Source organism: Oncorhynchus keta, chromosome 37 (genome assembly GCF_023373465.1).
Source record: "Oncorhynchus keta strain PuntledgeMale-10-30-2019 chromosome 37, Oket_V2, whole genome shotgun sequence".
Lineage (NCBI taxonomy): Eukaryota > Metazoa > Chordata > Actinopteri > Salmoniformes > Salmonidae > Oncorhynchus > Oncorhynchus keta.
This window is the reverse complement of record NC_068457.1, coordinates 16,295,683-16,322,242: the sequence shown is the minus strand read 5'-3', so window position 1 is coordinate 16,322,242 and position 26,560 is coordinate 16,295,683. Positions and strand designations below refer to the sequence as shown.

Below are 26,560 nucleotides of genomic sequence, written 5' to 3'. Positions count from 1 at the left end.
CCAACACGGCCCATGTCATACTGGCCAGAGATGGAAGAGGAAGCGAGACATCCCACAAATTTTCTGTTTCAATGGAAGTCAATTAATTAAGTAGACCAGACCCAGCTGCGATTGAATTGGTGTCCATGGTAGAGCCATTCCCTTAAGTAAACTGTAACTGAATTTTTTTCCAATGATGAATGGTCTGAGTGAACTATCTTCAGTTATCCACCATCTTTGATACTGGTATAGAGAATGCACTGAATAAAAGAGGGGAAACAAGTGCAACCAAATATCAATTATGGCTTTAATTTTTTTGTTACATGTCAGAGGTTAAACCATGTCTAGCAAAGCATACATCATACTGTATTTCGCCCTGCAGACCGTAGGGTACAAAAGTGTTATATTAATTAAAGACAATCAGTAGCACAGCACAATCAAGTATTTGTTCTGACAGCATAAACACTGACAATCTTGAATCAGCCTTAGTTGACAGCCTTGGCTGGTAGGATGGCTTCCTTGAGCAGTAGCCAGTCGGCAAACCCGGTTGGCATGTAGGACATAGGGATCCAGAAGAGCTTGGCGTCCCACCCTGGTGAGTAGCGGGTGCGAGGACGGACTGCAGAGATAGCATGCTCCATACAGCTCACCACCTTCATCAGGTCAGCGTCAGACATCTTGACAAGCTTCTCCCTCATCATCACGTCCACTAGAAGGGACAGGGAAGGTTAGGAACCATGTTACATGCCTTTAGCTATTCAAGATGGCCACTTTCACTAGAACATCGGGTGAATAATGCTTTCTGAATAGATCAAATCCTTTGAAAGACTGGATGTCACAGTGGGCAGACAGAATTAAAAAATGGCCATATTTTGCATAGGATAAATACAACATTTGTGTAAATGAATACATTCCAGAATGTAAGAAAATAAAACGTATATTTACCCTTGTCCAAATAATCAGGTCCATAATCATCTCTGACTTCTTGTGGCATCTTCTCCCACAGCTGCTTGATGCTTTTCCCCAGGACTATCGAGTCAGTCACGGTGGTCTTGAAAAAGCCTGGCTCAATGCAGAGGACTTTGACTCCGAAAGGTACCATGTTTCTCCTGAAAAACAAGGTAACAAAACTTCTGTTACAGGTTTTTATAGTTTCATCAAGTCAAACAGTCAAAGTTGTATTGCTTATGGTTCACCATTGCTAGATTACTGAATATATGTAAAACATTTTTTTTAAAACACTGGTAAAAAATATGGAATGGATAGGATAATGTTCTTGTTTCACCTGAGACTGTCATTGAAGGCCTCCACTCCATACTTAGACACAGTGTAAGGTCCTCCGACTGGACTGATCCTGCCGAACACACTGGCTACGTTGACCACGCGACCCCTGGCCTTCTTGATGAGGGGCAGCACACTCAGGGTGACTGCGATGACCCCGTTCAGGTTCACGTCCAGCATGGACTTGTAGTCATCAATGGTCAGCCAATCACAGGGGGCCGAGGGGATGGCCACACCTGCATTGTTCACCACAGCCCACAGGCCTAGAAGGTGACAGGTCATTAGGTAGCTCTATGAACAGCCATTATATTCACAGGTGTTTGGTAAGAAGAGGACATAAGGACAAAGATTCCGGCACTAACATGTATGTCAACTGAACTGGTAATATTGCATAATTTGACTGGTATAACTTGAAACAAATGATGATGATAGGACTGTTTGCTTTTCAATATAAACACTGACACTCACCCCTAGCCCCAACTTTGTCTTTAATCAAAGCAGCTGCTTTGTCGACGCTCTCGTTCTTTTTGACATCCAGGTGGAGGGTGGTGAATCTGCCTGAACAGGCCTTCCTCAGATCTTCCTCTCCCTTCTCTGTGAAGCAGGATGCGATCACACAGAAACCCAGCTCGTCCAGATGTCTGGCCAGTAGGTTGCCGAAACCAGAGTCACACCCCGTGATGTAGACATATTTGTCTCCTTTGTCTGGGACTCTGGGGATCTCCCGGAACCAGCGGTACAGGTAGTAAAACACCACCAGTCCAAGGAGGTACAGAAACATGTCTGGGACAGGATGAGACAGACAGCCTTTTAATAAGTAATCTCTTGTTTATCAACATTTTAAGCTAAAGGTTCTGATCTGTTGTGTCAGCCACATTGCATAATTTTTTTTTTTTTAATAATTTGGGATCTATCGCATCCCACAACTGTCCCAGACTATGTTTTGAATATTTATTTCTCGCACAGAATTGAATAGTCGACTTTTGTACTATGGGGGATAGTAGACATAGGCTAGTGATTTTGCTGTTCGTTAGGCCTACTCATCTTGTTGGCTGATGAAAAGTAAATGTGTACAGTTCTTCCAATATCTTCAATATGCACCTCGGAATTGGATAAGGATGCACACAGTTGCGTCCCCGATGGGTCTGTCTTAACTTAGAGCCGTGTAGATTGCGCAGCACACTCAGGGAGAAGGGCACAACGCAGCACTCTGGGCCTCAAAAAGCATGGATTTTTTAAAGGTGCATTACAGTCACAGGATTCTGCTGTGAAATTCGAGGCATTATCAAGTGCTTGTCATATTGGGAATGAGTTACAATTGGAGTGTGTACACCCTGCGTAAAAAACAAAGCAGAGCTCATGCCTTTTAAGCAACTTTTTTCAAATCATCATTAGAGTCTCATCATACAACCTTACAATGTATTAAAAATCTAAACAAATAGCCCAACATTTGTAGAACAACTAAAGTCATTAATAACTCTAAATTAACCATATAGGAGTACCTATTTATTTGTTAACTGCTCAACATGTGTGCACTCTTTCAAATAATTTGGAAAAAATATTTATATTTTATTCACCTTTGTTCAATTGTATTCTTCATAATATAAAATAATGCCACGGAATTATAAGTAAATCTTGTCTGCTAAATGAACTAGTATAGCCCACATCCAATTGGCATAGCCTCAGGACCTAACATACATGAAGGGACCCTTGCGTTATCTCCCATCTGATCAATGAGAATTTCCACATGGCAAATGGACAGTCCCTTACTAGACGTCCGCAGGGGTTATGTTAAAATAGGCCGACAGCCTCGGGTCTCCCTCCGGGGCCCGGGCTTCCGGGAATTCCAAAAATAAAGTTTCCAGGACACTCTGTTCCGCAATATAATTTTGTTTTAATAGAAAATGTTCTCTTGTACTGGAATATTCCACTAGATGGCGACTGGCTGTATATTGCAAATGGATATTTCATCACCAAATGGACATGGCCGTTTCTCGTAAATGGAAAAGACTTCAAAGACGAAACTCGGTGAGCACAGTGGTGGCGTCGAGACCACAACGCTCTTTGAGTTAATGCACATTTTGTGCGATTAAAGGTTGAAAACGGTAATACAGCACTAATTTGACCACGTCAAAGTACATAAACCTACGGTGTAAGGAAAAATAGAACCAAACATTTATCTATGGTAGTTCATGATGCTAAAACAAACATGGTGAGTGTGGGGCTTACAGACACACAGAGCCTGCAATAGTTATCGGCATTCGAACCATCAAAGAACCGCTAGACCTAGAGCTCTGAAACTTTATAAACCTGTTCTAGAGCTTAAGCCAGTAGTGCACAGTGAGATATGTAGCTCTAGAAGGTTCTCAGGCCGAGAAACAGCCTTGTCCATTTGCCATATCTTCAATTCGAAAATGACGACATTTAGAAAAGAATCACAAGACTTGGTGCATTAAAATTAAAAGTTGTTTATACCTTCCGGAAACCTGCCTCACCCAATGTGATACGGAATCGCTATTATTTTTAATTTTTAGAACACACTCAAGAACCTCCAGAAGCTAACCAGCTAACTAGCTACAAGCTATTTAGTCATTGTTAGTTTTTTTTAACCTGGATAACACTCGCCAGTCCAGCCCCCCTGCCCCATCCACCGCTGCCCCTGGACTCTGATCACTTGGCTACATAGCTGATGCACGCTGGACTGTCCATTAATCACGGTACTCCATTCTGCTTGTTTGTTTTATCTGTCGGCCCCGTTGCCTAGTCAATGCCATTTTACCTGCTGTTGTTATGCTAGCTGATTAGCTGTTGTCTCACCCACTGTTTTAGCTAGCTTTCCCAATTCAACACCTGTGATTACTGTATGCCTCGCTGTATGTCTCTCTCAAATGTCAATATGCCTTGTATACTGTTGCTCAGGTTAGTTATCATTGTTTTAGTTCACAATGGAGCCCCTAGTCCCACTCCTCATACCCCTGATACCTCCTTTGTCCCACCTCCCACATATGCGGTGACCTCACCCATTACAACCAGCATGTCCAGAGATAAAACCTCTCTCATCATCACCCAGTGCCTGGGCTTACCTCCGCCGTACCCGCACCCCACCATACCCCTGTCTGCGCATTATGCCCTGAATATATTCTACCATGCCCAGAAACCTGCTCCTCTTATTCTCTGTCCCCAACGCTCTAGGCGACCAGTTTTGATAGCCTTTAGCCGCACCCTCATACTACTCCTTCTCTGTTCCGCGGGTGATGTGGAGGTAAACCCAGGCCCTGCATGTCCCCAGGCACCCTCATTTGTTGACTTCTGTGATCGAAAAGCCTTGGTTTCATGCATGTCAACATCAGAAGCCTCCTCCCTAAGTTTGTTTTACTAACTGCTTTAGCACACTCTGCTAACCCTGATGTCCTTGCCGTGTCTGAATCCTGGCTCAGGAAGGACACCAAAATTCAGAGATTTCCATACCCAACTATAACATCTTCCGTCAAGATAGAACTGCCAAAGGGGAGGAGTTGCAGTCTACTGCAGAGATAGCCTGCAAAGTAATGTCATACTTTCCAGGTCCATACCCAAACAGTTCGAACTACTAATTCTGAAAATTACTCTCTCCAGAAATAAGTCTCTCACTGTTGCCGCCTGCTACCGACCCCCTCAGCTCCCAGCTGTGCCCTGGACACCATTTGTGAATTGATTGCCCCCATCTAGCTTCAGAGTTTGTTCTGTTAGGTGACCTAAACTGGGATATGCTTAACACCCCGTCCTTAGTCCTACAATCTAAGCTAGATGCCCTCAATCTCACACAAATCATCAAGGAACCCACCAGGTACAACCCTAACTCTGTAAGCAAGGGCACCCTCATAGACGTCATCCTGACCAACTGGCCCTCCAAATACACCTCCGCTGTCTTCAACCAGGATCTCAGCGACCACTGCCTCATTGCCTGTATCCGCTACGGTGCCGCAGTCAAACGACCACCCCTCATCACTGTCAAACGCTCCCTAAAACACTTCTGTGAGCAGGCCTTTCTAATCGACCTGGCCCGGGTATCCTGGAAGGACATTGACCTCATCCCGTCAGTTGAGGATGCCTGGTCATTCTTTAAGAGTAGCTTCCTCACCATTTTAGATAAGCATGCTCAGTTCAAAAAATGCAGAACTAAGAACAGATACAGCCGTTGGTTCACTCCAGACCTGATTGCCCTCGACCAGCACAAAAACATCCTGTGGCGGACTGCAATAGCATCGAACAGTCCCCGTGATATGCAACTGTTCAGGGAAGTCAGGAACCAATACACGCAGTCAGTCAGGAAAGCTAAGGCCAGCTTCTTCAGGCAGAAGTTTGCATCCTGTAGCTCCAACTCCAAAAAGTTCTGGGACACTGTGAAGTCCATGGAGAACAAGAGCACCTCCTCCCAGCTGCCCACTGCACTGAGGCTAGGGAACACGGTCACCACCGACAAATCCATGATTATCGAAAACGTCAACAAGCATTTCTCAACGGCTGGCCATGCCTTCCGCCTGGCTACTCCTACCTCGGCCAACAGCTCCGGCCCCCCGCAGCTCCTGGCCCAAGCCTCTCCAGGTTCTCCTTTACCCAAATCCAGATAACAGATGTTCTGAAAGAGTTGCAAAACCTGGACCCATATAAATCAGCTGGGCTTGACAATCTGGACCCTCTATTTCTGAAACTATCCGCCGCCATTGTCGCAACCCCTATTACCAGCCTGTTCAACCTCTCTTTCATATCGTCTGAGATCCCCAAGGATTGGAAAGCTGCTGCAGTCATCCCCCTCTTCAAAGGGGGAGACACCCTGGACCCAAACTGTTACAGACCTATATCCATTCTGCCCTGCCTATCTAAGGTCTTCGAAAGCCAAGTCAACAAACAGGTCACTGACCATCTCGAATCCCACCGTACCTTCTCCGCTATGCAATCTGGTTTCGAGCCGGTCACGGGTGCACCTCAGCCACACTCAAGGTACTAAACGACATCATAACCGCCATCGATAAAAGACAGTAATGTGCAGCCGTCTTCATCGACCTTGCCAAGACTTTCGACTCTGTCAATCACCAGATTCTTATCGGCAGACTCAGTAGCCTCGGTTTTTCGGATGACTGCCTTGTCTGGTTCACCAATTACTTTGCAGACAGAGTTCAGTGTGTCAAATCGGAGGGCATGCTGTCCGGTCCTCTGGCAGTCTCTATGGGGGTGCCACAGGGTTCAATTCTCGGGCCAACTCTTTTCTCTGTATATATCAATGATGTTGGTCTTGCTGAGGGCGATTCCCTGATCCACCTCTACGCAGACGACACCATTCTATATACTTTCAGCCCGTCATTGGACACTGTGCTATCTAACCTCCAAATGAGCTTCAATGCCATACAACACTCCTTCCGTGGCCTCCAACTGCTCTCAAACGCTAGTAAAACCAAATGCATGCTTTTCAACCGATCGCTGCCTGCACCCGCATGCCCGACTAGCATCACCACACTGGATGGTTCCGACCTTGAATATGTGGACACCTATAAGTACCTAGGTGTCTGGCTAGACTGCAAACTCTCCTTCCAGACCCATATCAAACATCTCCAATCGAAAATCAAATCAAGAGTCAGCTTTCTATACCGCAACAAAGCCTCCTTCACTCACGCTGCCAAGCTTACCCTAGTAAAACTGACTATCCTACCGATCCTCGACTTCGGCGATGTCATCTACAAAATCGCTTCCAACACTCTACTCAGCAAACTGGATGCAGTTTATCACAGTGCCATCCGTTTTGTCACTAAAGCACCTTATACTACCCACCACTGCGACTTGTATGCTCTAGTCGACTGGCCCTCGCTACATATTCGTCGCCAGACCCACTGGCTCCAGGTCATCTACAAGGCCATGCTAGGTAAAGCTCCGCCTTATCTCAGTTCACTGGTCACGATGGCAACACCCATCCGTAGCACGCGCTCCAGCAGGTGTATCTCACTGATCATCCCTAAAGCCAACACCTCATTCGGCCGCCTTTCGTTCCAGTACGCTGCTGCCTGTGACTGGAACGAATTGCAAAAATCGCTGAAGTTGGAGACTTTTATCTCCCTCACCAACTTCAAACATCAGCTATCTGAGCAGCTAACCGATCGCTGCAGCTGTACATAACCTATTGGTAAATAGCCCACCCATTTTCACCTACCTCATCCCCACAGTTTTTATTTATTTACCTTTCAGCTCTTTTGCACACCAATATCTCTACCTGTACATGATCATTTATCACTCCAGTGTTAATCTGCAATATTGTAATTATTCGCCTACCTCCTCATGACTTTTGCACACATTGTATATAGACTCCCCTTTTTTCTACTGTGTTATTGACTTGTTAATTGTTTACTCCATGTGTAACTCTGTGTTGTCTGTTCACACTGCTTTGCATTATCTTGGCCAGGTCGCAGTTGCAAATGAGAACTTGTTCTCAACTAGCCTACCTGGTTAAATAAAGGTGAATTTTTTTTTTTTTTAAATAAATAAATTGAAACCGCCTCGGCCCATAGAGATGGACCATACAAGTTTCTGGCCGATAGCTCTTTCAGGGGCTAGGTAGCAATGAGAAAGTGCATTTTCAGCACTAATTAAGGTCGCTGCTCGGGCTCTGAATGACCTATAGATCCGAAACTCAGGATTCAGGTCGCCTCAGCTAGGCCTACACATAATGTCAGAACTGGACCCACAGCTCGAATGTAACTATGTTGTTTATGTTTTTTTTATGGCTTTAACTGAAGGAGCAACGAATTGTGGGCCGGCTCTGAAATATTTGATAGTTGGCTTCTAAAACATTTGGACAAAGTGAGTTTGGTGTCAGTATGTATAAGTTTGGTGTCAGAATGATATCTTATTGACTGATGGCTGACTTGATGGCAGTATAATATATTGGCATTGTACATTTTATATTGCAAATGGACAGTGTACATTTCCAATGTATTAAATGAGGGATTTACCATCACTAAATGGACAGGCTGAAATCAACACCAACAAGCGATGGAGTGGAACCACTATCACTGCTAGGCCATCCCAAGTTCAACGAGCCAGACAATTGGGCATTTCAGCAGTATATTAGAGCATGTCCAATTTGTGATGGTAAATGCCTATTGTAATACATTGCAAGTGGACAGTGTACATTTTTACATTTCCAATGTTTTTAATGAGGGATTTACCATCACCAATTGGACGGGCTGAAATCAACACCAACGAGAGAATGGACTGTGTCCATTGCACATATGCTATAATGTCAGTGTGAACATGCTCTTCTGCAAGTTGACAGTGTCCATTGCCAATGTATATCTATAAGGACTTCCCATTACAAAATGGACATGCTGAATCAACACCAATGAGAAATTCTGACTTCCTATGACCAAACATGACAAATAGACCTTATAGGTTGATTTAGGGCTTAACATAGTGATATATATCATTTGGTCAGTATATAGGCCATCTCGACATTATATATGCCATTTGCACATGGTTCACTGACTTTTGGGTTCGGAAGCCGACTTCCTATGATCATATATGGCAAATGGACAAACATAGGCCTTATGGACAAACTCAATAAAATAAGACAAATGTACAGTTGAATTCGGAAGTTTACATTCACCTTAAACTCACTTAAATACATTTAAACCCAGTTTTTGACAATTCCAGACATTTAATCTGAGTAAAACTTCCCTGTCTTAGGTCAGTTAGGATCATTACTTTATTTTAAGAATGTGAAATGTTCGAATAATAGTAGAGAGAATGATTTATTACAGCTTTTATTTCTTTCATCACATTCCCAGTGGGTCAGATGTTTACATACACTCAGTTAGTATTTGGTAGCATTGCCTTTAAATTGTTTAACTTGGGTCAAACATTTTGGGTAGCCTTCCACAATTTTCTCACAATAAGTTGGGTAAATTTTGGCCCATTCCTCCTGACAGAGATGGTGTAACTGAGTCAAGTTTGTAGGCCTCCTTACTCGCACATACTTTTTCAGTTGTGCCCACAAAATTTCTATAGGATTGAGGTCAGGGTTTTGTGATGACCACTCCAATACCTTAACTTTGTTGTCCTTAAGGCATTTTGCCCCAACTTTGGAAGTATGCTTGGGATCACCATTAGCAACCAAGCTTTAACTTCCTGACTGATGTCTTGAGATGTTGCAAGCATCCCCCTTTTCCTGCCAGGACAGGAAAATTGTCTAATTCACGCACTTAAAGAGAAAATACCTGGTCATCCCTACTGTATCTGATCCGGAGGACTCACTAAACACAAATGCTTTGTTTCTAAATTATTTCTGAGTGTTGGAGTGTGCCCCTGGCTATCCGTAAATGTAAAAAACAAGAAAATAGTGCCATGTGGTTTGCTTAATGAAAGGAATTTGAAATGATTTATAATTTTACTTTTGATACTTAGATATATTTTAGCAATTACATTTACTTTTGATACTTAAGTATATTTAAGTATACTTTTACTCAAGTAGGATTTTACTGGATGACTTTCACTTTTACTTGGGTCATTTTCTATTAAGGTATCTTTACCTTGACTTATTACTCTATTACATGGATTTATTAGGCTTTTAAAAATGTATGGAAGCCAGGAGATGCTAAATGTGTTTATGTTAATTTAATGGTCAATTACTGTGAGACCAATAGTTATTTGCTTAACAATCACTGGCTGACGAAATGTCGTGACCGCCACAGCCCTAGTCACATCTACCCAGCTCCACCCCCCATTCCTCAGTATACCAAACAAAATGCCAGGGTCATCACGGGAAGTTACAGAAATACACACATTACACAATATGAGGTTAGACATAAATCAAGTGGGATGATAGCACCTGCCTTTTACAGTTCATCACTAATAGGCATCTTATAACAGTAGCTTATAGTAATAACATTATTGTAGCTATAAGATAATCAGGAAAATAATTTTAAGATCAACCACATTCAGGAAGAGTTCATTGAAGCGCATGGAATGACAGAGACAGGATTGAACAGAGCAAGGATCAACAGTTATTAATGCCGGTGTTGTGCCTAAGATCTCACCCTGCCCGAATCCCCCCTTATTCATTGCTGCGACTTGCTTGCTAGTTGAGATTTCTGCTCTTTCACTTCGTTGTCAGTTAAACCTACATTTCACTGATCTTAGTAGCAGAAAGCATTTTTTGTCAACAGTTTTCATTTAGGCTATTTGTTTCAAGTGTATGTGGCAGTTCTGGCTTGTATGGCGTTCTGGTCGAACCCCTCCTTTAGCGCCCGCCCGCACGCACCCGGGGACGCCCCGTACCGTCCCCGGCAAGGTGCCGCCATGAAATGTTTATTGCTTGCCAACATTTTACTCCCTCTTTGTTTAATATAACACAGATACATTAATTATTCATTTCGGTTGCGTGAAGTTTGTCCTATAGAAAGTATTTGACTCTGATGTGTGCTACAGAAAGTATTTGACTCTAGCCACAAAATTAAGGACAATAGAAATGGGGAGGGGTTCTGGCACAACACCGGTTTCAATGTGCACTGTGGGCTGTCTTGTGCAATTGCTATTTGTAATCAATTGCAAAACTTGCCAAAGGTCATTTAAACCACAACTAACAAATACTATTAAAAATGTGGTTCAAATAAACTGGAAGGAATAAGTGAAACACTCCTACATTCCCATTTGATTGTAATGTGAATATCATGTTAAATGCAAGCGTTCGATGTTTCAAATAACAAAATATGGAAAGTTAGGGTGCATTACATAATTGAAAGCCCTGCACATTACATAATAATAAACATTTGTTCGATAAATTAGATTAGATAGATTATGATTGATAGCCTATCCTCAATTTTTGCATGTTCAAGAAGATTACAGTCTGGTGGAATATTGAAGTCGTACCTGTTGGAGAGGTTCCTTACCAGCGCAACAAAGTAACAGTTTTCAGAAACTACCCAAGACCAACCTCTGCCCGAGGACGTCACATGTCTAGCACTGGCCAATCGGAGCCAAGTTATGTCATTAGAGTTAACAAGGTCAACAATGATTTGTGTTGATTAGATATCGTTTGGTAGGAACTTCAAACTTCTTAACATCACTCTTGACTCTTGACATACTCATGTAAAGTGTTGGTCTCATGTTTCCCTTGTAACGCCAGGGTAGTGGGTTCGATTCCCGGGACCACCCATACATAGAATGTATGCACACATGACTGTAAGTCGCTTTGGATAAAAGCGTCTGCTAAATGGCATATATTATTATATTATATATTATTTCCTCAGTTGAAATAAAAGATACCAAAATTTTCCATATGTACAAAAAGCTTATTTATCTCAAATTTTGTGCATACATTTGTTTTCATCCCAATTAGTGAGCATTTCTCCTTTCCCAAGATAATCCATCCTCCTGACAGGTGTGCCATGTCAAAAAGCTGATTAAACAGCATAATCTTTACACAGGTGCACCTTGTGCTGGGGACAATAAAAGGTCATTAAAATGTGCAGTTTTGTCACACAATGCAAGTTTTGAGGGAGCGTGCAATTGGGGGCTGACTGCAGGAATGTCCACCAGAGCTGTTGCCAGATAATTTAATGTTAATTTCTCTACCATAAACTGCCTCCAACGTCATTTTAGAGAATTTGGCAGTATGTCCAACCGGCCTCACAACGGCAGACCATGTTCAACCACGCCAGCCCAGGACCTCCATATCCGACTTCTTCACCTGCGAGATCGTCTGAGACCAGACACCCAGACAGCTGATGAAATTTTTCCCCTTTTGTGGGGAAAAACTAATTCTGATTGGCTAGGCTTTGCTCACAAGTGGATTGGCCTATGCCCCCCATGGCTACTCCCCTGCCCAGTCATGTGATATCCATAGATTAGGGCCTAATTAATTAATTTCAATAGACTGATTTCCTTATATGAACTGTAACTCAATAATATTTCTTGCATGTTGCGTTTATATTTTGGTTCAGTATAGTTCAACTCAATACTAACTCAAGGTCATGCCTTGTATTACAATGATCACTAGATGGTGGCAAATACTTGTAGGCTATTGAAAATGGGCATTATCAATCATATAAATCATTTCTGCTCATCCTAGGTTCTTAAATGAGGCTGTTTGCTACAGCAGGAAAAGGATCCCACAGCAACAAGACATGTTCATTATTATTATTATGTGGATTATAATTCATGTACATTTTTCGTATGGGAAAATCAAGTCTGAAATTTCAAAGTGTAAATTACAATCTTCAGAAGCCTTTTTAAACCTCCAATACACTACAAGTAGGTAGGTCTGATCTCGGCAAGCTGTATTAGTAGTCAGTAAACATGACTATCTGCCAATCCATTTGAATAGCCATAGTTTACAATAGAGCAGGAACAATGCTTGCAGTGGCCTGTAATGGTCTGCAATGTCAATTATCATAATGTTGTTATAATGGGCAACACTACTTACTTTGGGAGTTAATCATTACGTAACAAACTGTTCGCTTATTTGGGCATGTTTCACAAGCATGTTTCCAGAACCTTTCCCTCACCTGTCAGTAGCCTTCACAAGCACTGTGTCACAGGCCTATTCACCTGCTTCCCAATGGTGAGAGAAAACATACCATTTACAGTTGCAATTCACAAACAAAAAGGAAAATTGGTTTGAGTTAAAGTACTACTCCTTGAATAAGGTTGTGGTCTCAAATTGGAAGTGTTGTTGCTCGTTCGTAATGGCTTCCCAACCCCATGAAAGCAAATAAAAGCTACAGTGTTAAGGTAAAACATCCCAGTTAGGAGAAAACCTGTTATGACAAGACTGCTAAAATGCAAATGAAACAGAAATGTATGACCATCATTTCAGACAGATCATATTGGCTTGTTTAGGACTGAAGAGGACAGCAGCCCTGAGGGTGATGACCTGGAAGTTGTTTTTCAACTCTCAACTCAACTTTCAACTCTTGGAAAGTATTCTGTCTTCGCACACGGTTTGTGTTTACATGCAGAAGGGTCGATAAACTGTAATATCTTTAGAAGTAATCAATGTGATACGATGAATGTGTAACACTGAGCCCAATCATTGATGGATATCTTATATATTTTGCCATGGTCTTTGATCACTTAAAAAAAAATCCTAGAACAAAAGTAGGCGTACCTCAGATTGTGATGGTGATTGTGGCTTAATATCATGACTTGTTATGTATTCTTGAAAATTAATATCTGACATTCTCATAACATCCATTTAGCCCTAATTTATGGTCGAAAGTAAGAAAAACACACATCACCGTGTGTGCAATTGCAAGTGTAAAACCCTGATATGCAAGTGATTTGACCTGATTCCTTTTCATTGCAAGGAGAGCTATGTAGTCTGGATTGTTTTTTGTACCATGCTCTCTCCTACTCTTTGCATAGCTGGGTCATCGGCCCCTTGGGCAGTGCGAGCCGACAGGACACTTACCTCTAAACACGATCGTATGACCCCAAGTTCCAGCCTGGACCTGGCTTGTTTGTTCAATAAGTACGTGGTGCAGAGGGCCTCAGCCTCTTCCAGCCCACAGTCACCCTATCAGTCTATTCTTTACCCACTATCAGTGACCACCTACCATCTCTACAAACACACAGTGGTGGCACCAGGCTGTCAGGTGGACTCGGCTGCACATGTCTTAGTACGGACTGGAGACCCTTAGTGTACTGTACAATTGGATTGGCTATAATGTAAAGAAGCAGAATCCAAAAGGATTTTAGTGCAAAGAGGAGATACGTTGTTTTTTTATTGGATTTGGGAAACAACAAGTTGGTAGGTATCTCAGTGACAATACAATACATTTCAAATGGGATTTATTTTGTAATTCATTTTTATTATATATCTTTCCTCTTACAAATGTATTGTAGACAGTCCAGGATGCCTGCTGGATCAGTGAAATTATACAGCATCAAAAAGCTGGGAGAAGAAAACAATGGTTTTGATGAAGGTACACCTGCATAAATATGATTATGTTCAATGCATCATTTTAATGTCATTTCCCTGACATAAACAATGCTTTTGAAAAGTATAATATTTCTTTATCATCTCTTTATTACAGAACCGAACGACGCATTCATGTAAGTGCATCTTCCTCAGATAAAAACAACAACACTTGTCATGACTTATATTCTGTGTGGTTTGTGTTCTTGTTGGTAAAATTGATAAATTAAACAAAAGAAGTTTATGGATTTTTAAATTTAACCAGGCAAGTCAGTTAAGAACAAATTCTTATTTACAATGATGGCCTACCCTGGCCAAACCTGGACAATTGTGCGCCACACTATGGGACTCCCAATCCCAGCCGGTTGTGATACAGCCTGGAATCGAACCAGGGTCTGTAGTGACGCCTCTAACACTGAGATGTGGTGCCTTAGACCACTGCGCCACTCTGGAGCCAATTTCCTATAATGTTTCTCAGAATTGTGACACATAAAAAAAAGGTCACATTTAAATAATAGTATGTTCTTTTTTTCTTTGCTGCAGGATGATGGGGAACCCGAAACAGGACACAAAGTAAGTCTCTCTTCTCCCCTTACATTATTCTTCTCCCCCTCATGTCCTTTAGGCTTTGACTCATTTCTCTGTGATTGTCCCAGGTCTCCAAACAAGAAGAAGGAAGCTGCTATCAGGATTGGCTTCTTTCAGCTGGTAAAGTATTTTATTTGTGTTTCTTTTCATAGAGATGAAACAAAACAGTATCTAACTCTATGGTTCCTTCAGTGAATTCCCTGTGCGGTTGTGTTGTGTTGTGTGAAGGTCACATGCAGATGTTTTTATGTTATCTCATGTGTGGGAGAGCTGGTTCATAACTCCTGTACATAAGAACTTTAAACCACAACTGGACTGGAAATCTTCAGAAACGGGTATAAGAATGGTAGTACAATATGAGAATGGAGCATCATGGGCCAGACGTATCACACACAGGCAGGTTCCAATGGGGTGCCTTTGTTGTGGCAATGACAATATTAAAATCTACATGGTTACAGTGATTAAAGCATGCATATTTTGTCCAGGTAGTACATACTGAGATGGTAGGTCAGATTATCAGAACACCTGTTGTGATGACTGACCCATTGGTTGGTTGTGTGTGTGTTTGTGTGTGTTTGGTGTGTGTGTGTATTTGCAGTTCCGTTTCGCCACATGCCGGGAGACCCTGATGATGGTGGGGGGTAGTGTGTGTGCCTTCCTCCACGGTTCCGCCCAGCCTCTCATGCTGCTGGTGTTCGGGATGCTCACCGACACCTTCATCGAGTACGACATTGAGTTACAGGAGCTCCTGGACCCCAGGAAGGAATGTATCAACAACACCATACAGTGGAAGAACCAGTCAGCATGGACAGACTGGCTGGACAGCAATAACACTGATAAGATGAAGAATTTAACATGCGGGTAAGTCCTATTCGTTGCTGCGCACAAGAGTAGGACGTTGCTGCACATGGAATTTCTATATCAAGGATTAAGGATAGAAAGATGTATTTTATTTGACAACTATAGTAGCCTACTGTCATGGGCACAGGGAAAATAGTCTCTTTATGTATTTTAGGGTAAGGTTAGGGTCTTCTTGTTGTCTCAAGCTGTTGTCTTTTGTAATTTGTGTACAGATGTAGACTCTTAATTTGCAGGAAAACCTTCCTGCGATGCATGACATGTAAAACCTGTAGTGTATTCAAGGTTTAATAAAGCTTCTGATGGCTATAATTCCACTTTGAAATGTCAGACTTGATTTTCCCTTACAACAAAATGTAACAACCCCTACAAAAATGTCAATTAATTAAAATCCACATAATAATTCACATTCCCTGTAACTGCAGGATTATTTTCCTGCTGGAGTAAACTGGCTGAAATTAAGATCCTACATCTGTATGACACTCATTTTCAGGCTTCTGGACATTGAGTATGAGATGACCAATTTTGCTTACTATTACGTTGCCATTGGATGCGCAGTTTTCTTGCTAGGATACCTTCAAGTAAGTATATCGTTTGCATCAACATACTGAGTTCAAGCAGTTTGATGACAGAGCGCTAGATCTCGATTGCTTTGAATGGCTTATTTCTCTTTTAGATCTCGTTGTGGGTGACGTCTGCAGCGCGACAGATCCAGATCATCAGAAAGATGTACTTCAGGAAGGTGATGAGGATGGAGATCGGCTGGTTCGACTGCAACTCGACTGGAGAGTTAAACACACGCATGTCAGAGTAAGAGAAAAACACAGACCAAATTCCCCTGTTAGGTTTTAATAGAAACATTTCTGGGAACATTTGCATTTCCTAACATGCTTAGGACCAGTACAGATGTAGGATCTTAATTTGATCACTCTTTAGTTGCTGAGAATTCTTCTGCACAGCAGGAAATATATAATTGTAGTGTATTTGAGTTTTAAAAAGAACTGTTAGGGAAATTCTACAGTTCTATAATGTATACAGGTACTCAGATCCAATAATTTTGTTCCCTGGTTGGGCGTTGAAATTTCAGACTTTATTTGCCCTAACAAAACATGTATTAATTCCTACAAAAATGTCCATTAATTATGGTCCACATAATAATTCACATTTCTTGTTGCTGCAGGATTATTTTTCTGCTTTAGCAAACTGGCCCAAATTTAGAATATATATCTGTAGTTGTTCTTGAATTTGACCTGACCTGGAAAAACGCCAATGACTCTCATGTCTCTGTCTGTGGTGTGCTCCGCTATTTCACAGTGACATCAACAAGATCAATGACGCCATTGCAGATCAAGTGAGCATCTTTATCCAGCGCTTCACCACCTTCGTGTGCGGTTTTGCGATGGGCTTTGTGAAGGGATGGAAGTTAACGCTCGTCATCATCGCAGCCAGCCCTCTAATTGGAGTTGGGGCCGCCCTCATGGCTCTGGTAGGATGGTCAACGTCAATCAATGTGGTCACTTCCTGTCCCAATAAACTGAAACGGTCCCTTTCCTTCCCTCCTCTCCGTTTAACTCTGTTAGGAATGGATAGATGAAAGCAATTTACTGGTGGTCACTTAGTAAAGGAGACAATGAAAGTTAAAGGCGACAAGGAAAGCTCATTTATGAGTATTAGGACTAGGCCTATAATTTACATTGTTAATTTACTATGTGTCGATTCTCAATGAGCTCCATTGATGTGGGAGTTAGTAAGTGTACTGTACTGACTACACCTTTCTACTTACCACCTCTGCTCTCGTCTAGTTTGTGGCCAAGCTGACGGGTCAGGAGCTGCAGGCCTATGCTAAGGCTGGAGCCGTGGCCGACGAGGTGCTCACCTCCATCAGAACAGTGGCTGCTTTCGGAGGAGAGCTAAAGGAAGTGGAAAGGTAATATAATAGCATGGCAGAAACTGACCTAACAATTTCTCCTTTAGCTATTTGCTGAATTTGTAAGTGCCAATACTCGCCAGACAGATTTGACATTCTTTACCTTGATCAACCTCACTATATACTGTTAAATTCCATTCATTGTTTTCTCCTTAAGGGGCAACTAGTAGCACCACCTTACATATTATATTGAGTGCTGGGCCTCTATCCCAGTTTAAAGGGACTCTCCAGAACTTTTGTATAATTTCAGCAAGTCGTTTTGAAAGTAGTGCTCACGAGCCAAAACAGGCCCCTGTTTTTTGTGTACTACGTCATCTAATTGTATAATTCCAATCCTGCAAAAAAAAATCACAAGTGTTTGTTGGATTTTGTATGATATGTTACGATTTTGTCGTGCTTAAGATCCCGGATTGCATCTTTAACCCTCTGTCCCTTTCTCTCTCTCCCAGGTATGACAAGAACCTGATCTCAGCTCAGCGTTGGGGCATCAGGAAGGGCCTGATCATGGGCTTCTTCACAGGCTACATGTGGTTTATCATCTTCCTGTGTTACGCCCTGGCCTTCTGGTACGGATCCAGCCTAGTGGTGGACACACAGGAGTACAGCCCCGGAACACTGTTACAGGTACTATTTAGTAAACATACGGCCAACACCATGAAGTATACTTTATAAAGAGTCCATATGTAGTTCAGCTATAGACTGTGAATCAAATTTCTTTGGTTTATGAATGAATAATAAACAGTAAGAGCTTAAAAAATAATGATCACCTCATCTGTCCTGTGCATCTGTCTTGTCTGTCATCGCAGGTTTTCTTTGGTGTGCTGATAGCAGCCCTGAACTTAGGGCAGGCATCTCCATGTCTGGAGGCATTTGCTGCAGGAAGAGGAGCTGCTACCATCATCTTTGAGACCATCGACAGGGTGGGAATCTCAACATTGTTGAAGAATTTCATTGAGCATTCAATTCACTGTGTGTGTAAGCTCACTTTACACAGCCCTGGGGGTTAACACTGCCATTTGTCTGGCTGTGTCACTGTGCCTAGGAGCCGGACATCGACTGCTTCTCAGAAGCAGGGTACAAACTGGACAAGGTCAAAGGGGACATTGAGTTCCATAACGTCACCTTTCACTACCCATCCAGACCTGAAGTCATGGTACTGTGGCTTAGTATTTCCTATAACGACGACATGCATCTGATTATTGTGGAATATTTCCGTAAAGATGCAGTCTGTAATTTGCTTTGTGTCTTGCCAGATCCTGGACAAGCTGAGTATAGCAGTGAATTCTGGCGAGACGACCGCCTTTGTGGGGCCCAGTGGAGCTGGGAAGAGTACCGCCGTGCAGCTCATCCAACGTTTCTATGACCCCAAGGAGGGCATGGTATGTTATCTTCCCTGACATATATTTAACATGATGTAACACATTAGTAAAATAATACTACTTCTATAAGTACAAAAGTGCACCTCCACTAAAGTGTATCATTGAGAGAGTCTTTAGAGGAAATAGTGTAGAGACATTTTAAATGTCCCTTTTTTTCTCCCTCCCATTCTATCTTTCTCCTTGTTTATGCCTTGTCTCAGGTGACCTTGGATGGCCATGACATCAGAGGCCTGAACATCCAATGGCTACGCTCGTTGATGGGCGTCGTGGAGCAGGAGCCTGTGCTGTTTGCCACAACCATCGCCGAGAACATCCGCTACGGTCGCCCCGGAGTCAACCTGGATGACATCATCCACGCCACCAAGGAGGCTAATGCCTACAACTTTATCATGGACCTACCACAGGTGAGGTTGACAGCATTTAGCGCGCTATACATTGAGGGCTTGTGTAACCGGTGTGAAATGGCTAGCTAGTTAGATGGGGGAGACCTTGAAGTAGTTGTTTCGCGGCTTTTATGGAGCAATAGGTAACGATGCTTCGAGAGTGTCAGTTGTTGATGTGGGCAGAGGGTCTCTGGTTCAAGCCCAGGCAGGGGCGAGGAGAGGGACGGAAGGTAAACTGTTACACTAACATGACAACGATAGTCTGATCTGGAACCCAGTCTACTTATTTGTGACTTTTGTCTCCAGTGTTTTTCAAAGGCTTAAAAACGTCAACATCTACTGTCTACTGTCTATCTACTGTCACATGACCTTTCAGTTCAATGACATAAAGACTTGTGATTGGTGAAACAGAAATTTGACACGCTGGTGGGAGAGGGTGGAGGTCAGATGAGCGGCGGTCAGAAGCAGCGTATCGCCATCGCCCGGGCCTTGGTCAGGAACCCCCGGATCCTACTGCTGGACATGGCCACCTCCGCTCTGGACAATGAGAGTGAGGCTGTGGTACAGGAGGCACTGGACAAAGTGAGTGGGCTGCATCCCAAATAGCACCATATTCCCTAAATAAAGCAGGAAGTGACCAGGAAGTATCTCTGCTAGGATCAATTCATTATAGTAATAATAGTTAGGATAACTCTGATGATAGATTGTGTTTTCGTATCATCTTTCATACAACAGGATCAGACCTAAGTACGTGACAAGTGGTAGAAAAACAACCATGAAAATAACCATATTTACAGTAGCCAGGTAGGATAACGGTCTCGTGTTTATCTCCTATAAGGTACGCAATGGCCGGACCACCATCTCCATAGCCCATCGCCTGTCCACCATTAAGAACGCGGACGTGATCGTGGGCTACGAGCATGGGCGGGCGGTGGAGAGGGGCAAGCATGATGAGCTGCTGGAGAGGAAGGGTGTTTACTTCACTCTGGTCACCCTACAAAGCCAAGGAGACAAGGCTCTCAACCAGAAGGCCAGACAGAGTAGGTCCCTATGAGATCAATGCATCCCCATCCTCTGCCAAAATTCTAAAGTTGACTTGCTCACACTTTTGTCAACATAAAAAGTATTAAGAGAGAAATGAATGTGCAGGAACACTTTTAACAAAACATTTCTTATAACATTTTGCATAATAACCTCCTTCCTTTTGCCTGTGTCAGTGGCGGGGAATGATGAGCCAGAGCAGAAGAGTTTATCCAGGGCCGGGAGTTACAGGGCCAGTCTCAGGTACTGTAGAACTACGTCGCTCATGATGCACTTCACATCCTTTTCACAAGGCCTCACTCATATCTGGTTACAGTGAATCCGACACACATCTGGGTGAAGCACGGCAGACATTTTGTGCCAGAATGCTGACTGACGGTGTCATTTTGCGTCTCGGTAGTGCGTTGACTTGGTGCTTGTCTGTTGTTGTGCAGATCCTCTATCAGGAAGAGGACCCGCTCACAGCTGTCCAACCTCATTCCAGAAGCAGAATCCTTCATATCTCAGGCAGACGCTGGCAAGGTCTGTGTGTGTGTGTGTGTGTGTGTGTGTGTGTGTGTGTGTGTGTGTGTGTGTGTGTGAGTGAGTGAGTGAGTGAGTGAGTGAGTGAGTGAGTGAGTGAGTGAGTGAGTGAGTGAGTGAGTGAGTGAGTGAGTGAGTGAGTGAGTGAGTGAGTGAGAGAGTGAGTGAGTGAGAGTGAGAGAGAGAGAGAGTGAGAGAGAGAGAGAGAGAGAGATTGGAGGTTGGAGTCATCAACAGAGTTAAATGGGGTTACTTGCCACTTACTCTTTCCAGGTAATCTACAGTTTACATGTGTGCATTTGTTATGCATGTATCCATAGTCCATACACGTGTATCTATATATATATATGTCTTAATGTGTCCAGAGTGCCTTTGTGGAGGAGGAAGAGGTGGAGGAGCAAGTTGAGCCTGCTCCAGTGACCAGGATCCTGAAGTACAATGCCCCTGAATGGCCCTACATGCTGTTTGGAACCATCGGAGCTGCTGTCAACGGAGGAGTCAACCCAGTGTACTCTCTGCTCTTCAGTCAGATTCTGGCAGTAAGGTGGAGGGCTCTAGTATTGACCAAGACAGTCTTCATTGAATATCGGTTCATTAGCTTAATCAGTGTATGTGTGTGTTGCTGTAGACATTCTCCATACCAGACCCAGAGGCTCAGAGGAGGGAGATCAATGGCATCTGCATGTTCTTTGTGCTGGTCGGAGTGACTTCCTTCATCACCCAGATGCTCCAAGTACATGTCCCCCCCCCCCACCCTCCCTCCCTCCCTCCCATCCTTTATGTTCACCTTTCTTAATCTTCACATCAACCGGATCCTTTCTCCTGCTTCTCTAAACTCTGTCATTCATTTCCCTTAACCTGATCTGATGGTGTCGGTGTCTCCCCCAGGGCTATGCCTTCTCTAAGTCTGGGGAGCTGCTGACAAGGCGCTTGAGGAGGATGGGTTTCCACGCCATGTTGGGTCAGGAGGTGGGCTGGTTTGATGACCACAGGAACAGCCCCGGGGCTCTGACCACACGGCTGGCCACTGATGCTTCCCAGGTCCAAGGGGTCAGTATGGACCTCATATAGTCCTCATAGAGGGCAGTTACCAGACCCCAGACCAAATAGTACTAATGTCTTTCAAATACTTGATTTAATGGAGTGCTATGGAACTAATGCAGCAGACCCAAAAGACAACCTCACCCATCTGGCATTCTGGGTAAATAACCTATTCCGAACCCAAATTGATTGATTGATACCGCTCCCCCATTCTCTCCTAGGCCACTGGCTCTCAGATCGGAATGATCGTTAACTCTCTGACCAACATTGGCGTTGCCGTCATCATTTCCTTCTACTTCAGCTGGAAGCTCAGCCTGGTCATCCTGTGCTTCCTGCCATTCCTGGCTTTGTCCGGAGGCTTCCAGGCTAAGATGCTCACTGGCTTCGCCAAGCAGGACAAACAGGCCATGGAGGATGCAGGACGGGTAGGCTACAGTACTCCACCGACTCACTGGCCAGGGCTGTTTGTAACACAGGCTGGAGTCACATAGTGCTACTGTGACTGGAAGTGAATTGTCATTGAAGCAAGGCTGTACACTAACTTCTCACATGAGTTATCAATACGTTATCAACATGTGTCTCGAAAGCTTCTGTTAGGGTCATTCAAGCAAAGTCACGACCACAGAACTTCCCTTGTGTCAGATTGTAAGATATTTCAGCCTGTAACTATTGTAATGTCTGTTATAGACATCAGGTGAGCTCTTCCTGAAACCTCGTCACAGTAGACCCACTGGAGAGCTTATCTTACAGTGTGGTAGAGATAATGCGTGTAGTCCCTGTACTGTAGACAGTTCCTACTTCCTGTTCTAGACTTACAAGGTGGTAGTGGTGGGTGGTTGTGACATCTCTGTGTTATCTTTTGTAGATCTCTGGCGAGGCCCTGAACAACATCCGCACCATCGCGGGGCTGGGGAAGGAACAGCGCTTTGTGGAGATGTACGAGGCTCACCTGGAGGCTCCGTACCGGGCCGCCAAGCAGAAGGCAAAGGTGTACGGCGCCTGCTACGGCTTCGCCCAGTGTGTCATCTTCATGGCCAACAGCGCCTCCTACAGGTTTGGAGGGTACCTGGTGCGCCAGGAGGGCCTCCACTTCAGCCTGGTCTTCAGGTGAGAGAAACTGTCTGCCTGCCTGTCCGTCTGCCTGTCTGCCTGTATACCTGTCAACAATATAAACAGACCATGAAATCACATTGTCCAAGATGTATTGTACTACCTCCACCACCTTTGTTTATTTCTTTATATGAACTTGACTAAACCCCATTGTCTCTCTGTGATTGGTTCAGAGTGATCTCAGCCATAGTGACCAGTGGCACAGCGCTGGGCCGAGCCTCTTCCTACACCCCAGATTACGCCAAAGCCAAGATCTCAGCTGCCCGTTTTTTCCAGCTCCTCGACCGTGTGCCAAAGATCCGCGTCTACAGCAACGAGGGGGACAAATGGGTACATGTCACCCGCGCACGCACACACAAACACACACTCACTCTCTCTCTCGCTCACGCCCCCTCTCTCTCTCGTCCAGCCTGATTTCAGAGGGAACTTAGAGTTCATTGACTGTAAGTTCACGTACCCGACCCGGCCAGACATCCAGGTGCTGAACGGCCTCAACGTGTCGGTAAAGCCCGGCCAAACACTGGCCTTCGTGGGCAGCAGCGGCTGTGGGAAGAGCACCAGCGTCCAGCTACTGGAGAGATTCTATGACCCCGACCAGGGCAAAGTGGTGAGTCCTAAGTTTATCTCAGCAGCACGCAATATCCCCATATATGTCTCTAGAGGTATAAATACTGTAAGAGGGTGGGGGTATCCTGGGAGCTGGATTAGTTCACAGGAAAGTTGACTGGATTTTCCACGTTGCATTGCAGATTATTGATGGCCATGACTCAACTCAGGTCAACGTCTCGTACCTGCGCTCCAAGATCGGCATCGTATCCCAGGAGCCCATTCTGTTTGACTGCAGCATTGGAGACAACATCAAGTACGGAGACAACCTGCGCGAAGTCAGCATGAATGACATCATCTCCGCATCCAAGAAAGCCCAGCTCCACGACTTTGTCATGACACTACCTGAGGTAATGCTGCTGTCAGTGTACTAACTTAAAACAACACTGTCAGTGTACTAACTTAAAACAACACTGTCAGTGTACTAACTTAAAACAACACTGTCAGTGTACTAACTTAAAACAACACTGTCAGTGTACTAACTTAAAACAACACTGTCAGTGTACTAACTTAAAACAACACTGTCAGTGTACTAACTTAAAACAACACTGTCAGTGTACTAACTTAAAACAACACTGTCAGTGTACTAACTTAAAACAACACTGTCAGTGTACTAACTTAAAACAACACTGTCAGTGTACTATCTCAAAATAACATTGTCAGTGTACTAACTTAAAACAACACGGTCAGTGTACTAACTTAAAACAACACTGCCAGTGTACTAACTTAAAACAACACTGTCAGTGTACTAACTTAAAACAACATGGTCAGTGTACTAACTTAAAACAACACTGTCAGTGTACTAACTTAAAACAACACTGTCAGTGTACTAACTTAAAACAACACTGTCAGTGTACTAACTTAAAACAAGACAAAATTGCAAGTTTGTAGCACCATTAGGAAGGAAACTCCAACGATTTAGAATGGCATTTAAATCAGTTGTGGCCAGTTATTCTAACATCTTCGTTTCTATCAAAGATACCTGCACATACAAATGTCCAGTTTTTGTGCCAAACTTCTAGTCACAAAAACTCTGTCACAGTATACCCTGCATCTGTAGCCCTTTGTCTGACACAGTAGTCTTTAAAGTTTGAATTCCTCCCTTTAGAAATATGACACCAACGTAGGTTCCCAGGGCTCCCAGCTCTCTCGGGGACAGAAGCAGCGCATAGCAATCGCCAGGGCGATCATCCGCGACCCTAAGATCCTGCTACTGGACGAAGCCACTTCAGCCCTGGACACGGAGAGCGAGAAGGTAATGTCTCCATGACAACCACCTGTCATCACCACAAGCCGTAGAAGAAGTCCTGAACCTGATAAGGATAGATTCAATTTATACAGATATTTCAATTCCAAATAGCTTTAGAATTGGTACGAGACGAGGCAAGCATGCAATTTGCCTGAATGGGGCAGAGGCAGTAATCAAGTAATCATGGTGAGTCATGGGTGATTGTGAAATCAGCTAAAAGCTTTGTGTGTGTGTGTGTGTGTGTGTGTGTATATGCGTGCGTGCGTTACAGACGGTGCAAGAGGCGCTGGATAAAGCGAGGGAGGGCCGAACCTGCATCGTCATCGCCCACCGTCTCTCCACCATCCAGAACTCTGACATCATCGCCGTTATGTCCAGGGGCTTCGTCATCGAACAGGGACCACATGACCAGCTCATGGCTCTCAAAGGGGCCTATTACAAACTTGTCACCACCGGTGCACCAATCAGCTAACTCCTCAGGGTTATAGGAGCCAAACCAGGAAATGCCTGTTCAGGTTATCACACCAGGTCATATAGTATTTATTTTGCAGAAGGAATCCGGTCAATCGTCACACATTCTTTAGTTTTAATTGGTCATGCTGTGTATTCATTCGTTGTCGTTACATTTAAACAGAACTATGGCTGGTATGCATTCATTACTTGTACATACTGTGGTGTACAACATGAAGGATTAGTTCAATGACTTTGTTGAAGACATGTATTCAAGGTGGGCTTTACGGGGTTCATAATTCTGCTCTATTCATGGTCTTACATTGACACAGGTCAGTGTTAAGTCTGAGACATACTGCAGGTCCGAGTGGCTACCTTTTGTATATTTGACTTTTGACTTTTTTTTTGTAATTAACTGTATTGCATAAGAATAAATTGAATCCAAATATCTACACTGAGGGTATGAAGTAACTGTTTACGATTGTCGACCGTTTGTGCTGTGCTTACCATTATACATTTGTGATTTTAAAATGTTTTTTGATTTTAAATTGAACCTTTATTCTTTGAACCAAATATGGTGCATTTAAATTGCTTGCAGACGATTATACATTCTATAACAGTTGATTTTCCTTAGTAAAACGTTAAGGTAACAGACTCATTGAAGAGCCTGGGACAGACTAGTACCACAGACTAGTACTACAGACTAGTACGGCAGACTAGTACTACAGACTAGTACGGCAGACTAGTACTACAGTATTCTCTACATCGGGTCTTGTTGACGCTTCCATGACTGACACTGTGACACCCTGACCTGACACCAGGATGAGATTTGCTGCATCCATCCATCAGAGGTAATGTGTGATCACACACCGCTCTGACCTTAAGGAATGGAGTCCTCATCAGTGCATCCCAGATTCCCAGCACCCAGACGGGGGTGAATCAGTATGCCGGGGAAGCAATATAATCTTTCCTGGCTCTCTGCTCACATTCCGTACACTTAGAGGACACTGTTTTACTTCGTGCCATGTAGCGTCAATACAATATTGATTGATACCGGCGCGCCTTAGACAGGTCCTGGAATCAAGTGTGGTGGTGAGTGTCTGGGTCTCTGTTGACTTAATGGGTGAGAAGTGGGGCTAACGTGCTCTAATATGTCTTGTCCACTATTGCCCAGTGCAGAAGGACTGAGTTTGTGTTTTCAAT

The 26,560-nt window shown here is 43.6% G+C and overlaps 2 protein-coding genes across 2 annotated transcripts; one reads left to right on the top strand and one right to left on the bottom strand.

The window, feature by feature from the left end:
* Positions 1–272: 272 nt before the first annotated feature.
* LOC118370257 (retinol dehydrogenase 7-like) lies at positions 273–11,239 on the bottom strand. Its single transcript, XM_035755188.2, has 5 exons — positions 11,155–11,239; positions 1,729–2,043; positions 1,265–1,523; positions 925–1,088; positions 273–688 (listed from the first exon to the last, which is right to left on the bottom strand). Exons 2-5 carry the CDS (start codon positions 2,039–2,041, stop codon positions 465–467), a joined length of 960 nt encoding a protein of 319 aa, XP_035611081.1. The 5' UTR covers positions 2,042–2,043; positions 11,155–11,239; the 3' UTR covers positions 273–464.
* A 2,539-nt stretch (positions 11,240–13,778) lies between these two features.
* Positions 13,779–25,811, top strand: LOC118370001 (bile salt export pump-like). The gene is made up of 29 exons (XM_052499277.1): positions 13,779–14,035; positions 14,131–14,210; positions 14,322–14,340; positions 14,747–14,776; positions 14,860–14,911; positions 15,390–15,652; positions 16,143–16,230; positions 16,326–16,459; positions 16,964–17,135; positions 17,452–17,576; positions 18,026–18,200; positions 18,383–18,496; positions 18,619–18,729; positions 18,830–18,955; positions 19,156–19,359; positions 19,750–19,920; positions 20,177–20,378; positions 20,556–20,622; positions 20,814–20,901; positions 21,267–21,440; positions 21,530–21,634; positions 21,790–21,951; positions 22,164–22,367; positions 22,808–23,049; positions 23,226–23,382; positions 23,462–23,659; positions 23,802–24,008; positions 24,767–24,913; positions 25,179–25,811. Exons 2-29 carry the CDS (start codon positions 14,141–14,143, stop codon positions 25,377–25,379), a joined length of 4,008 nt encoding a protein of 1,335 aa, XP_052355237.1. The 5' UTR covers positions 13,779–14,035; positions 14,131–14,140; the 3' UTR covers positions 25,380–25,811.
* The last annotated feature ends 749 nt before the right edge of the window (positions 25,812–26,560 follow it).